At 38.5% G+C, this 16,051-nt stretch overlaps 1 protein-coding gene across 1 annotated transcript in view; it reads right to left on the minus strand.

Moving 5' to 3' along the window:
- Nucleotides 1–3,068: 3,068 nt before the first annotated feature.
- necab1 (N-terminal EF-hand calcium binding protein 1) overlaps nucleotides 3,069–16,051 on the minus strand; it is a 42,370-nt gene continuing 29,387 nt past the window's right edge. The window contains exons 8-13 of the mRNA XM_053637697.1: nucleotides 11,018–11,094; nucleotides 9,933–9,986; nucleotides 5,284–5,396; nucleotides 3,875–3,952; nucleotides 3,595–3,686; nucleotides 3,069–3,494 (exon numbers count right to left, since the gene is read on the minus strand). Of these exons, the coding sequence (XP_053493672.1) occupies nucleotides 3,466–3,494; nucleotides 3,595–3,686; nucleotides 3,875–3,952; nucleotides 5,284–5,396; nucleotides 9,933–9,986; nucleotides 11,018–11,094 (443 nt within the window). The 3' untranslated portion in view covers nucleotides 3,069–3,465. The remainder of the gene's footprint in view (nucleotides 3,495–3,594; nucleotides 3,687–3,874; nucleotides 3,953–5,283; nucleotides 5,397–9,932; nucleotides 9,987–11,017; nucleotides 11,095–16,051) is intronic.

Below are 16,051 nucleotides of genomic sequence, written 5' to 3' on the forward strand. Positions count from 1 at the left end.
AAGTAAAAGACGAGTCCAAGACCATGACTAGTCGAGACTGAGTCTTAAGGGGTTCAAGGCCACATAAAGATTGAGTCCAGAAAAAATGAGACCAAGTCAAGATTGAGACTGAAAATCATTAACCTTTTTTTAGACCAAGCCTTCAGCTAGTTGGCTTCAGTCATGCATTGTGCCAACGATTAGATTTTGTTTTCTAAATGAAGGAATTATTTCTTGTTGAATTTTGCCCAACCCAACAACCCATGCCCAAGACTGAGACAAGTCCAAATGTACAAGTATAAATGCAATTTATAAGTGTGAATAACTGAATTTAAAATAGAGTTACACACTGTAGTTAAACATGCTTGTCCTAAGTGGGATGTGTCCTTTTAATTAGTATTTTCAGGTCATATTTCTGAAGTGCTGATCTAGCTGCTTTATTATAGCAGCTAACATATTACAAACACACTGCCAACACAGTGGCGCACCAGTACAGCTTAGACACAACTACAATCATTTCTTTATTATTATTAAGACATTTTAAATAAGTCCTCTCAAATAAACTACTGTGTTACATCTCATGTAAATTACACATTAGAGTGAGTAGTGAAATGTCACGGGCTGTTAAGTGTTTTACTTCCATCTGTCCAAACAGTTGATCATGGCTGCTGTGTGCCTTACACATTCACAGGGTGGCAGTGTTGCCTCATCAAAGATCAACACTTCTTAGTGATCTCATCCTAAAGAATGAACTGGTACTCAACAGGTCTGAAGAGCTCTACATATCCTCTGACTCAGCCAGAGGTCTCGATTTAAACGGTACATGCTAGAAACAACACCTTTTCCACTGCTTTTGGCTATTATTGATTTTACAGACTAACCTGCTGAAGATGTATTGGGAGTATGTCATTATCAAACCTTTCTTCTTTCCTTTTTCAAGAAAGTCCACGTGCATGAGGGCAGCAGCACGTGGTCATATATAGGAGGTTGCGGCAATGGGTAAGATTGGTGAAAATATCTACAGGAGCAGAAAGGATTGGGATTGGCCAAACTTTCTGTGGGAACAGTTGGGATTGTTTAGGAATGTCTGCTGGAGCGGTCGGGATTAGTCAAACTATCTGCATGAGTGGGTGGGATTGCGCAAACATTTTGTGGGAGCAGGCAGGTGGGGCACACGTTGTGCAGCAGCAGGCTGGATTGGTCAATGTTTCCGCAGAAGTGGTTGGGATTAGTCAAACTCTCTGTGGGAGTGGCCAGGATTTGTCAAACTAGTGGGTAAGACTGGTCAAACCGTATGCAGGAATAGAGAGGATTGGTCAAATTTTCAATTAATTTTAGGTTTATAATATTTTCTTAATATTTAATCTATGACATATTAATTAACCTATAAAGCTAAACCTAAACCTACATTTTTGTATGTATGTATTTATGCATTTTTAAACAATATGACCAATGCTGAGCCATATGTCTACATGTGAAGATGGATCTGTCTCTGCCAAAATTATGACACAACAAACATGGTGACTGTAGCCTTATCTTTATTCACAATGGACAATCTACAGAAAATACAGCGACTGTGGTGAATCTTTATACAGAATCTGCAGAGGGAAGAACTTGTGGTCATCAGGGTTGATCAAGTCACAAGTACTGCTACATAAGGAAGCACTGATGTAATAGTGCTGACACGTACACAGCCTAGCTACAATCACACAGGACGTTGAAGATCACACTCACTGTAGCACTGACTCACAGATTAATGAGGTGCTGATCAGTGAACACCAGCACTGTGATCATTTTACTCAGATTACACTTTATTAGTACATTGACAGGCATACTCTGTCTGAGATACACTGCAAGTTTTTGAACACCTGGAGTTATATTTCTGTTTAATCACTTTAATTGCACGGATGAAACAAAATGATACAGAATAGCAATTAAACAAGGAGAGTTAACTCTTTATAGAACGTATTAACTGCTTGCTCTAAGATCCTATTGGGACTGTTAATGAGTGCTTTAATAAAGGAAGCGTATAGATAATAGGCTCATATACTGTAAAACATAAATATGCGATGTGCGACTTGTGCCTACTTAGAGTTCTAAAGATTTTGGTCTTTTCGGTTAGAATAGATCTACAATGTTCCAATAAAATAAAGTCATTTCTAGCATTTCTAAATTCACGTAAACGTCATAAACGTTTAATAATAAATATACCTTGTTTCACTTATATGCATTCCTTGGCTAGATATTCAGATTTCTTTATTATTATTTAAAATAAGGTCATTTAAATTAAAATTGTTATGTGCCTTCGGTTTTTGTACTTTTTTAACCCCATTTTTCTCCAATTTGTTCATTCTCCAATTTCCTAGTTAGCTCTAGCTAGCCCTCGTCTATCACACAACAGCTACCATCCAGAGAGAGTGAAGGCTAACACATGCTTCCTCTGAGACACATGAAGCCACCACATCTTTATTAGCTGCTCCTCATGTCACATCACAACGGCACTGCATGCACATTCACTGAGAAGAACAATAACTGCTGTCTTCCACGTGCATGAGCTCATGGCCACGATTGCCTGGTGTCACTCTGACTGACAGGGGAGAGTAATGTCATTCCTCCCACCCAGGCACCATGGCCGGTTTTTACGCAGTGATTGAGCTGTAATGATCTTTAGAAAAGGTCAACAAACTCGTACAAGCCCTTATTTAACTTCGTTTCAGATTAGCCTTAATTAGTTTAATCACATTTCATTGGCTACCAACTGCTATGATGAGAAGCAATAAGAAACAGGATTAACCAATCGGGATAATGCGTTTTTCCAATTTCTCTTTGAAAGCTATCAGGGTGGCAAACGATGAAGTATTGCAGGTGTGCTGCAGGTGGAGAAAAAGAAGGGTAGGTCTGGTTTTATGAGGAAAGATGTTTGTTATCTTATTTAGCATGTTAAGATGTTAGCATGTCAGTTGAATTATTTTCAGTGGAACTGTCATAAAGGTATTTTATTTCCTATGCCTATTAGCATCATCAACACGGCAAGATCGGTCGATGGCCGATCGTGCCTTAAATAATTAAATGACAAGTTCAGAATAGCGCCGACATCCACCCATTACTCACGAGCACATCATACTTATCAATTTAATTGTACAGAACCTGCAGTGACTTTATTTAGCATATTTCCTCATTGCCCTCTTAAATTACTTCTCGACTACGCCACTGCAGTAAGTAACGAATCAAACAAACATTTCACACAAACGTATTCCGCATGTAAAAATAGTGGATAGAGTACCATCGATATTGGTGACTAGGCCATTGCCTTAGATATTAAGGAAGGTACATATTTGAAAGAGCTAAAGATGAGGGAGCATGAATATCCGATGATTTTCACCACAACTTCACAGGAAGTGTTAACACAACACTGCTCCATCAGAGGACAGAGACATAGTAATGACAAACTCGGTTGCCTTTTGATCGTTGTTCATTATTGCGGTTCTAATTGTTGTTCAGGACCCACCATGATGCTGGAGAAGGAAAGAATACAAGTAAGCACAAAGAGGCCTATCAATTATACAAAAATCATCTCCTTCTTTTACAGCACAGTGACAAGTATGCTCACTGTACCTGGTACCAGCATAGTTGTCGTAATCTCTGGCGTCTCCAAGAAATCCACGTTGGCCCTCTGGAAGGTTTTGCTGTAGTTTGTCTGCAGATGACTACAAACAGAAAACCCCTACATAAGACACACATACAGTACTACAGCCCTATAACATGATCATACACTCCATTGAATTTCTGTTTTATGATTTCACTAAGAAATTTGAGGGGAAAATAAATAAATCCATCAATAAATAAAGATCAGGCATGCGCATTAGGAACTGGCTGAAGTAAAATTAGGACTTACTTCTTCCACAAACTAGTGTGCTCCCAGAACTCATAGACTATGAAGCGAGACTCATTAGCAATCCGCTGAACTGCAACACTGAAGACAAATGAGCAATCATTAACTTTTGTGTTTGTGTAGCACTCCACTAAATTGTTTCTTTGTTATATAGAAATTACTCCCAATTAATAATTTTTTTCAGTGAAACCATCAATAGCAAATGGACACGCTTTAGATGTTTTCCCTGCTCTTTGGATTCAAGTCATTAGCTAGTAGACATTTCTTTAATGATTCACATGTTTTTAATGAGTCACTTGTGTTAGAGCAGGAAAGAGCACAATTCTGTGGGACTGATTAAGGCACTCTGACCTGTAGTGTACTGAAGCGTGAAGACTGGGAGCTGAACAATGTAGAGTGAGACCGGATTAACAGTGTTGTTCAGGCACGGTTCTCAGACATGATCTCAAATAGGACCTAGGAAACACCTGAGGAAGGCCCTGTGGAACCCCGTCAACTATTCATCTCTCTGAGAGTATAGCTAGCTGAAGATCCAATAGACCTTTGATATGAACTGAAGATCCATAAAGATACATAGATATGCCTTATCATATCTTCAGTGGCTTAGAAGTTAGCACGTTCACCTCGCACCTACAGGGTTGGGGGTTCGATTCCTGCCTCCGCCCTGTGTGCGTGGAGTTTGCAGTTCCCCCCGTGCTTCCTGGGTTTCCTCTGGGTACTCCAGTTTCCTCCCCCAATCCAAAGACATGCATTGTAGGCTGATTGGCATCTCTAAATTGTCTGTAGTGTCTGAGTGTGTGTGTGATTGAGCCCTGTGATGGTTAGGCACCCCGTCCAGGGTGTCTCCCATGGGGTTGTGCCCCGTGTCCTCTGGGATAGGCTCCAGGCTCCCCAAGACTCTGTGTAGGATAAGCGGTACAGAAAATGAATGGCGGGATGGATGAATGTGATAGGATAACATCTCTAAACTGACTCTGAGACAGTCATTGTGAGCTACAGTGACAGGAGTGGGACAAAAAACACAACAAGAAACACATTCTTTACTCTGTATTTCTCCTAATCCCCATGCTCACATGCACCAGCCTCCTCCACTAATGGAAATTCACCAGCTGATGTCAAAACTTGGGAAAACTTTGAGATGAGAATACCTCCAGTGTCCCATGAGGAAAATCGGAAAGCATGGCTTAATATGCTGCGTGTCACTTTGATCTCGTCCCAGTTTCTTCACCACACTGTAACTGACATGTGAACCTTCTTAACCTTTTTGATTCCAGTCCATGTGAAAAATTTTACACTGCGATATTCATTGCAACCCAACACGTCTTGGCTTTTCCAAGGGAAACTTTTTTGACATTTGCGATATTTTTAAGCATTCAGATATGGCACGGGCGGAGATGGAGGCGTGTACTCACTGGAGGCTGCCTGTCTGGACACTGGCACAATCAACGTACTGCCGCAGAGCCAAACGGAACTCCTCCAGCTCGTCCTCCATCACAGACAACTGCCTCTGCACTATCAGAATGTGCTAAAAAGAGAACAAACAGAGCTGAACACAAGCACTAAACTTGCATCACAGCATAGTAGAATATTTTTAAACTCCTTCCTGTAAGATTTAAAGGTAACATTTTTTTTTAATGAACACTTTCAGGGCTAATTAATGTCTTATTTTCTCTTACACTCCCAAAAAGTAACTTTTTTTTTTAATGAACACTTTCAGGGCTGATTAATGTCTTATTTTCTCTTACACCCCCACACAAGCCCAAATTAGAGACTTGGAAAGGGATTGTACTCTATAAATTAGTCTTCATATACATGATTTGAGATCTGTTGTGTGAAAATGACTAATAAATGCATTTTACTTGTGATAACATGCATTAAATACTTTGTTAATCCCTGCTTGCAAAAAAAAAAAAAAAAAAAAAAAAAATGAAGCATGAATGAATGACTCATATTAGTGTATAATTGGGGTCATGTTATATCTATACACTCAGGAAAGAAAAAGAAACAAATGTAAATGTCACGTTTGAAAATAAATGTAACGGTTAGTTAGAGAAGACCTTGTCAATGGTACATTCATCCCTAAATAGTGAACAGAGTTCGATTCTTGAAGGAAATAATGTGACAAATGCTGCCAGATCAATATTCTTATTCTGAGATGATTTGGTAGAATAGACAACAATCACTGATGGCTATCAGACTTATGGGACCTAGAGGGAGGAAACAGACATGCAGTGTAGTGACAGCAGCTGGCGGACAGGATGGAGAATGAGGAATGTGACTTGGGTAAATACCAAGAATGATGAGGGTCTCATATGGTCCTCGGATACTCATAAAAAATTCTCATATAACATCCAATACCATGTGATACTATGCTAACAAAAGGGAGTCATACTTGCAGAAGCTCCAAGCAGATGTAGAGTGTCACGATGAATCAGGCAGGTTCTATTATACAGACACTGCTCATCAGTCTTCTATCTGTGAGATTAACTGCTTTACCCTCCAGTTGCACTCATTAGAATATAAAAGCAGATAGTCCTTAAAGGCAAAGATTTAGGTCTTTGATATTATCTAATATGTTTTGTCTGATAGTGTCTGTGGCACTAATAGTAATTAAACTATAATGAAAATACACTACTTGGGTGTTCAAACACACACGGCTGACAGTGTATCAAACATCATCACTGTGGAAATGACTCTGCATAACATTAATGAGGCACCTGTGAGCTGCTGCTAACCAATTAAAGGAAGAAAGACAGAAAAAGCCACTGTCCCCACAGTCAGTGATCTGCACACTGCAACATGTCAAGTCTGAGTGTATATACAGTGGCACATTTACAGACAGGTGACAAATTAAATAGAAAAAACGTGGCGCTTATGATGTAGGGTGCCATTTTGCTGTCATGATTTGGCCCCACTTGTCCCCTTAGAGAGAACAATCATGGCAAATCTATATAAAGTTATTCTGAATGATCACATTTATCCTATAATGAAGCATTTCTCTTCTGATGGGATCTGAGTGGTCTCTTCCAGTATGACCATGTCCCCATCCACAGGGTACATTACGAAGGCTCAGTAATGGCTGGTGTTTGACAGGCAGTGCTGTAACCTGCTGATGGGCAAATCAGGGCTCAAGTGAACCAAACAGGACGTGATAGTCGTCTCCCAGGGGTCAGGACTGACCTCACTTTGGGCGCTGGAGTGGTGCCACCTCTCATAAAGTCTACTCCCAGTGCACTATACAAACTGTACACATGACCATATATACTGCCCTGTACTATAGCCGGTCCCCAGTTCTTGTCATGTCGTATAATCCTTTTGTTCTCACCTACATCTTCTCTCACACCATGATAAATAAAACGTAAAGAAATTTTTTACACATGAAATCACTACTGAAACAAAAAGCAAATTTCAGATTCACATGTGAAGAATATTGATGCATGCATGCCAAACAGTTCTCATACACCTACCTTTATCTACAGCAAGGAAACATCCCACACTTGAATACCAGTCTCTACAAATACACACTATTGTGTCTTATGGGTAGAAATCCTGAATGACATATCTGGTTGTTTTTTTTGTAAATCTTTACCCAGTGTTCCTTCAACATACCGGGATAAAGCATTTTATTCATCTTGATGTTTATTCACCAACCAGAACGGCCATTGTTCTTATTTTTGTCAGTATGTACTACATAGAGACACCCACGCAAACACACTGAGGTGTAATAGCTACATTTTTCTAACACACACACACACACACACACACACACACACACACACACACATAGCATCAAGACATGTCCAGGATTACAGCAAAATATTAAAAGAAGTCATATACAGTATATTACAGGTGTAAGTATGAAAGAAATAATTTGAAGACTAATTTGGTGAAAGGACAGTCCTATAGGGGAAAACGGTGTAAAAAGAGATTTATAGTTTCTATAAGTTCTATAGTTTCAATAAGCTCAAATAAATGTACAATAGAGACATCTGCTTAAGTCTCAGCTTTTTCTCCTGAGACAAAAGACCCCAGTAATTTCATGTCTCCTCTTCAGTTTTAATACAGAGCTCAACAAAGTCTCACACTGTTCTCAAATCTGTTTATTATTATTATTATTATTATTATTATTATTATTATTGGCTGACGGCACTCAATTCTGCCAAACGCTAGCTCACACAGTCAGTGTGAGGAAAAATGGATATACGCCATACGATTTTTTTTTTTAACCAGTAAAGGGGTTGAAACTGAAACACTAACTGCTGAGAAAACAAGGCGTTTAAATGTCTATATGAGTTCCAGTTTACGCACATGATATAAGCAGAGCATAAGGAAAGATAATGTAACTTTTCAGGGCACTGTAGCAGCTAAACCCATACAATGATAGCTTAGCAGTGCCTCCACTTGGCCCGTGACACCAAACTAGCCTAGTTAGAAAAGTTTTATATTTTATCAGTCTGGTAGTCGTACAAACAGTGACAACACCCGAGCTGAGCTGGAAAAAATGCATGGATAAGAATCGGGGCTCCTTCTGATACACTATCATGTCATGTCTTATTTTAAGACAAGCACACTAGTGTATTTTTCATATGCTAGTTTAAGTAGTTGGTAAAAGTACACTAGTGTGCTTTTTATATGCTAGCATTTATACTTATATTTGAAGAGAAATTTGCTAGGTGCTAAGTATTCCAAATGCAAACTACTATTTATTTGTAGATTTAGTAATGATATTTTTTTTAATTAAAAAAAGGATTTGACTATGGTAAATATTCAGGTCTACTTATTCATTGTCCATTTTCAATTAGTTATGTTTTTATGAGCAAGTGTTAATCCAGTAACGTTACGCTAAAAGTATGTTAAAAATATATTTTTATTAAGCATTTACAATTGGATTTGGCAAATGGATTTCATTTACGTTTTACTTAAATGTTGAGTAAACCTGACATTTTAACATGACTGCAATTTCATAATGATAATACATACTAGTTAGCTAGCTAGCAACATGGAGATTTAGTTGTTTGTTTTACATAAGAACAATATTAGCTCGTTAGCTAGTTAATAACATGGAGATTTATCTGTTTTACCTGAGGGCAATATTAGCTAGGTAGCTAGCTAGCAGCATGAAGATTGAGTTGTTTGTTTTACATTTAACAATAGTAGCTTGTTACCAACATGGAGATTTTGTATATAAAGGGAATATTAATTAGTTAGCTAGCAACCAACAGGGAGAGGTTTTTGTTTAACATAATGACTAAGCTAGTTAGCTAGCTGATAACATGGATATTTTATTGTTTTAGATAAGGACACTATTAGCTTGTTAGCTAGTTATCAACATGGATATTTAGTTATTTAGTTGTTATGTATGTATGTATTTACTTTATATTCAAGTGTAAGCTTAAGTAGTAATTCTACCTCGTTGTTAATCTGCATATGAATCCTTGCGTTTGTTGTTTTTTGAATTTTAGAACTTTTGGCCATGTTGGTGTTTTTCTGCACTTCTCACTCTCTCACTCAATACACATGCTGACTGAGATATTTTTGGTATCTTGAATGGGATTGTTTTAAAATGGAGGAATAAAAACTGTTTTGTATACGTGTGGATGAGGCCTGAATCATGTATAATACATACTAATTAGGTGTACATGTCCTGTACACCTCTACATGTCTGGATAATTGTTTCTGTGTATATGGGTGAGAGCAAAAGCATATTCTGTCTGATGTTTGTAGATAAACACCATGATCACATTCTCACACGTTCTGCTGCTCAGCACGGATCTTCACAGGGAGCCAAGTGCTGCTCAGGCCTATTTTCATTGCTTTCTCTTATACACACATACAGAGAGAGAGAGAGAGAGAGAGAAATAACAGTCTCTCAAGTCTGCCACATGAGACTGGTACAAAATACTTTCTGAACGATGGAACTGACAATTGAAAATGGAAGATGACAGAGATGAAAGACAGAAAAACTTGAGAGTTGCTCAGTTTCCTAGACAACAACATAGAGAGGGTGTAGTAACGGTTCTGATTACTGAGGGAACACAGAGAAAAGCTCTGAATGAGGTACCGATTTCGTGGAGCCTTCTGAGACCTCTTCTTCTACCGGCTCCAGACGCAGCTCCTAACAAAAATAAAACGATAACTGCATCTTCTGCAACCATCAAACCAAATGATTTACAATTATCCCCCTGTGTCATGGGGGGAAAACATGAAAAGCTCAGCAGCTATTAAAAGGCAAATTGGTGGGAATGAGAATGAAGAGTGAGATAGTGGAGGGGAGGGAGGAAGAAAGGAGATATGGAGAGATAGAGATAGTGGGAAAGAGGATGAAGGAAACAGAGAGACAAAGGGAGACAATGAAAGGGAGAGGGAGAAAAATATGGAGAAGGAGGCAACGGTAAAGTGATGAAAGAGAAACAGCCAAAGTGAGGGAAAGATAAGGACAGTGAAAGAGTAGAAAATGAAGACAAAGGGAGAAAAGGAGAAAAGGCGGGAAAAAGACAATAAAAGCAGAAGATGAAAAAGGAATGGGACAAACACAAAGGGAGACCATGGAAGAGAGGTGGAGAAAGAAAGGGAAAGAAAGAGACATAGAGAGACAGCAAAGGAGAGAAGCAAAAGGAGAGGGAAAAAAAGAAAGAAAACGAAAATATGGAGAAGGAAACGAGGAGGGGAAAGATACTTGGACAAAGTCGGGATGAAAGAGAGGGAGAGGGAGAGAAAGAAAAGGGGGAAGATGTGAATGCAAATAGAAAACAATGGGAGAAAGGAAGAAAGAGGGAGATGAAAGAAGTGAGACAATGTTAAAGAAAAGGAATAAGAAAGATGAAAAGAAATGAAAGAAAAAGAAGATCAAAGAAACAAAGAAAATCAAAGAGAGCGATGGAGTAGAAGGAGAGAGAGAGAGAATCAGAGGCAAAGGGAGACAATGATAGAGGGGGAGATGAAAAAGGGAAAAGAAGGATTAAATTACAGCCAAAAAAATGAGAGATAGAAAGAAAAGATGAAAGAAATCAAGTGAAGGAGGGGAAAGCGATGTATTTCACGGATCTTAATTACATTGTTTATGGTATGACTCATCAGCCAGTGTGTAATTATGCAGACAATAAAACGACACCAACCGCAGGAGAATTATCAGGTGTAAATTGTTACCTTCTTCTCAAGGCGATCGATCAGCTTCTGTAGTCTGTTTATCTGGGTCATCCACTGACTGTCCTCCTCATACATACCTAGAAAGATAAGACGGTTCAGCAAACAGAGCTCAAGCCCTCTCTCTACCTTTTACTCCTTCCATTCTCTTTTTCCTTTACTCCATCTCTTTCTCTCTTTCTTTCTCAATGAATGCATTGCAATGAATCTAAATGACACACTCAAATATATATATATATATATATATATATATATATATATATATATATATATATATATATGATTCAGGCCCTTCATAGATATGACACATTCCATTTTTGTTGAGTTTATTTAAACATATCGAATTAGGAGTAATACGTGTGTATATTTAACTAGTCTAACATAAAATGTATAAATAGTGTCATCTAGGAGATTTATTTCAATTTCATTAACACAGATTAGTTTGATTCGGGGAACGCCATTCGCACATGTGTGATACAGGCTCAGACACCGTGCTGACAGTGTGTGACCGCCATTTTCTCATGCTGGCTCTGCAAGGACTGATGCTCTTACTGTGCTGTTGGATATTCGTTGCTGGTAATTTTACGTCCCAGGGATGATATTTCATGTATAACGGTGTGTTTGTGTTTCTGTTTGTGTATATTGTGTTTTGGATGTGTGTTTTGTTCTCTGCCCTCTTTCTCTATCCCTCCATTGTCATGCAGGTGCTCTGACCAGCTGGACCTAATTAGTCGATGTTGGAGGTGATTGGATGGTGTGCGGGAGGAGCAGAGACATAAGCCACATTGGATCTGTGGAGAAGTGAGAGAGACTTCCTAGGATGCGGTTGAGGTCTTCCTCCTGGTCACAGAATCCAGAGTTGATTTATATGTTGAGTTGTTTTGTTTCTGAATGAGTGAGCTCAGGAGTTCGTGCTGTAGCAGAAGTGGTTGCTCAATATTTCTTTCTTGTTTGGGGAAATTAGGGGGAGGGTGCCATTTTTTCTGGTACTGCTGACTTTTCTCCTGGTTTATGATTAGACAGGGAGAGAGGGAAGGGTTCTTGTAATTTATTTTCTTTCGTTTGTATGGTTTTCGCTTAGGTAAGTTAGAGAGGCTTTTGGCTTAGTTGGGTATGTTTGTTTGTCTGTTATTTTGGCCTGGCCCTCCCCTGAAGCTGTTGTCCCCCATTTTCTTTTTTTATGAGTATTCTTTGGTATTGTCTTGTTTTGGTGATAGTTGTGATTGACATCTTTTGCAACTACAAAATTAAAAGTTATTGTCTAATTAAAAGTAGTGGTGTCTATGGTGCTGATTCTGGGACAGGAGGTTGGACATCCTGGTTCTCTCTCTCCAAGGTAATCTTTTTTTCTTTCATTACTTTTTTCATATTTCTTTACTTTGTTACTGGCTCCCCAATCCTAGACAGGTGTCTACGTAACAGTAAGTATTAATTTTTTGAAGTTAAGAATTGACCTCGGTGTCAAAGAATGTGTATATCACAATGAGTGAAATATACAACAGCGTCGAAATAGTTAAGCGAGGTGAACTGTTCCAAGTGTCCCTTCACTTAAATTCAGACTCACACAGTGTGCAAATTAGCATTGTCATACTCAATTCAACTTCAGAAGTTTGCTAGGCCAGGGAACAAATGTTAGCAATACAGATTGATTTCTGGCTAGCAAAATGCCTCGTATTTTGTCCCAGCACCTTTTTTCCAACTTGCAAAACTAGCTAGCTAGATAGCCACTTGGCTCATCAACCTCCGTGCTGCACACTTTAGCTCAACCAGTTCTGTGGTATTCTCGCCATTTTATAACCTCGCAAATCCAACATATTAAGATTTAACACATTATCTGTTAAAATGATTGATCTGTGTCTTCTGTGAAATTTTGTAATTCATTGTTGATTTATTTTCTATATGTATTATGGGGACTATATTTAATATGTATTATGTTGTGTTCTTCCCTAAATGCATGCAAAGTAATGCACGAAAACATACCGGTGCTCAACGTTAGTAATATATCTGCAGTTGTGTTTGTGTCCAGTGTGGTGCCTTTTACCGTATAGTACACCAGTTAGCATATACAAGAAAGCTGAAATTCTACAGAATATCATACAAAATAACAATCATCAACATGCACAAGCACAATAAAGTAGTTAAACTCTTAATAAATATTAAAGGTATTCAAAAACAGTTGAACAGAACATAAAATATATTTAAAACAGATAAATACACATAAAAGGCAAAAATATATATGTTTTAAGTGTTTTCTCAATTTTTCAAACCCCTGCTTAATATTGATCAGACAATGGTTTACCAAATAAACCTTTTAAATTAGTCTAAAATCAGTTTAATTACTTTTGTGAAAATATTAAGTGTCCTATTAAGTGAATATGGAGTTGAGGGAAAATAGAACCATGTGAACAAAAGCATCTGTTTTCATATGAGTATTCAAATGCACTTTAGAGGAGGTCTATGAAATTTCAAGTACTTGTTCGCACTCCTAAGATAAATCTTCTCTTTCACAGTGTGATGAACGTCATCAAGTGAATGTGACAACCTCCTAGTGATACTAAGTCATATTTGATCAAATAATCTGATTTACTTATGTCATTTTAAAAAAAAAAATGGTATCTAATAATACTTTTTTTCTTCTTCTTTTTAGGATTCTGAATGTGGCAGTGTAAAGAATGTCACTAGCTAGCAAGTATTTGTTGCTGTTTATACAGTGTGTTTTAGGGGATTTTATCGCTATCCATGCCCAATTTGCAGGATTTGTCTCACAGATTTATTCACCCATCAATATCACGTACAAGTGCTATTGCCCTGCCATTTGCTATCCTCTATAATCTATCTTCCGTCAAAACTTATATATATATATATATATATATTAGGCTACAATGTTTTACAATGAGTTAGTTCGATTCAGTCTTGTGAATGAGTAAAATAAAGCATCATACCTTTTAAAACCATCCCTTACTCCTAGAATTTTTATGCACAAACTCCTTCACAATGTCTGTGGTGTCATCAGACGCTTTCAATGCTGAGAATTGCAAGTCCGGAGAGTCTGTCCTGGCTCATTTTGCTTCTCAAGCAGGTTTTTATGTATTTGGTCGGCACTTGCCACCGTGACAGGGCTAGTTAGAAAAAGCTTCAGAGCAGTAGCCACATCTGTGACAATTGGAAGAATAGATGCATGCTTCAGCAGCAGCATCTCTGTCAGATCTTTAATTGACCCCATTTCAATTGCTTTTATTTCTGACCGCAGGGCACTTCGAAACGAAAGCAACTGTGATGGAAAATCGGAGGAAATGTCATCATTGTAGGTGATTGCAAGTGTTTCAGCGAATGCATGCAACACATCATCAGCTGAGTGCAGGAGTTCACTCGGACGTAAAAAGTGGAATTGTCTGGCTATTGAATCCAAACCTTTGAAACGGTATTTCAGCTGAGAAACACCTGTATCAATGCAAGCGTAAAAAACACCTACTTTGAAATTTTTCTCTGGGTCTGTGAGACGCTGATCCTCACCGAGTTCATCAAAGTGCCACTTTATGAGTCATGCCCGTTTTTTAGTGAAATGACAGCTGATACCCCACGATGCAGCAAGGCCTTGTGCAGTGCCTTTGATGTCTTCAAACTGATCCCTTAGCAGTGACAAGGAGTTGCAAGTATTTTCCAGTAAGGTTGCTGCTTGAAGGAGGTCCATATCTTTCTTCTGCGATATACCATATGAGATACTACACTGACAGAGTTAAAAATTTTCTACTGAATCACAGTCAACATTGCGAACTCGAATGTTTGCTCTGATTTCACAAGTCCAGTCGCCTCTGTATGTTCTTCTGCTTTTTTGGAATGTAAACCGATTTTGGTCAGTACCCGTTAGATGTCAGCTTCACGAACATGTAATGCATGGAGAGCATCGCGCCTGGACGCCCATCACATTGGACAAAGTCTTTTCGGTGTTGGGTTTGAAAGCTGATTTTCCAACATTGCCCACTTTTTTATGCTTTGGCTGAAGAAAACATTACGTCTCTGAACCATGTCCTAGAACTCTTTGATGGCTGTTATATGTTGACAAGCATCATACAACACCAAATTCAAATAATGCACTATACAATGTATATATACAGTATTGGGCTCCAGGGCTCCACTCACCCCGTCATACCCTTGGCCTCTGCAGTTTTTAAGTCCCTTACTTTGTATCAACTCAAGGAGGTTTGTTTTACCCAAATGAGGATGGGTTCCCTTCTGAGTCTGGCTCCTCTCAAGGTTTCTTCTTCACACACTTAAAATCTGTATCCTGTGTTTATATGTTTCTGTAAAGCTGCTTTGAGACAATGTCCTTTGTTAAAAGCACTATACAAATTAAATTGAATTGTTTGCAGACCCTCTGCCATTTGATCGCTTATATTCTGGAATCTGAGAAAACTCTCACAGACATCAATGCCAATTGGATTATCATTTTTGTCTTTGTGAACGGTAACATATCTGAACACTTGACTGAGTTGATCAGTTTTACTGATATCCTGAGTAGAGTCCATTATTTCAGACAAAATTTGGTCATGCACCTTCTGAGACAACAATGCAATCAATTCATTCTGAATTGCTGGACTTAAATAATTGACACAACGTTTTTTTTATCCAGTAACTCTCGCAACACCGGCTCATACGGAGCCAACAGCTCAATTACTGACAAAAAGTTCCTGTTGTTAGGGTCACCCAGTTTTTCATTGTGTCCTCTGAATGCTAGATTACATGAGGCTAATGTCAGATTGACGTCAGTGAGTCTTGTGAGCACCCGAGTCCAAAAATTAATCTGACTCATGTATTCGCTGTCAAGTAGAACATCAACTGTAAGGTCAATTTTTCCATGCATCATACGTTACACAAGCTGCTAGATGAGCACGTGAAGATTCGTGTTTCTTTATTCTGCCCTAAAAGCCCTGCCCGTTTTTAATTCCCATAGTCCAGGATGGATGGGGGAACGGACACGTCCTGTCTGCAAAATGCCAACACGGCTCACAATAGGCATGGTCCATATTTGGTGAATTA

This window comes from Ictalurus furcatus, chromosome 12, assembly GCF_023375685.1.
Source record: "Ictalurus furcatus strain D&B chromosome 12, Billie_1.0, whole genome shotgun sequence".
NCBI classification, from domain to species: domain Eukaryota; kingdom Metazoa; phylum Chordata; class Actinopteri; order Siluriformes; family Ictaluridae; genus Ictalurus; species Ictalurus furcatus.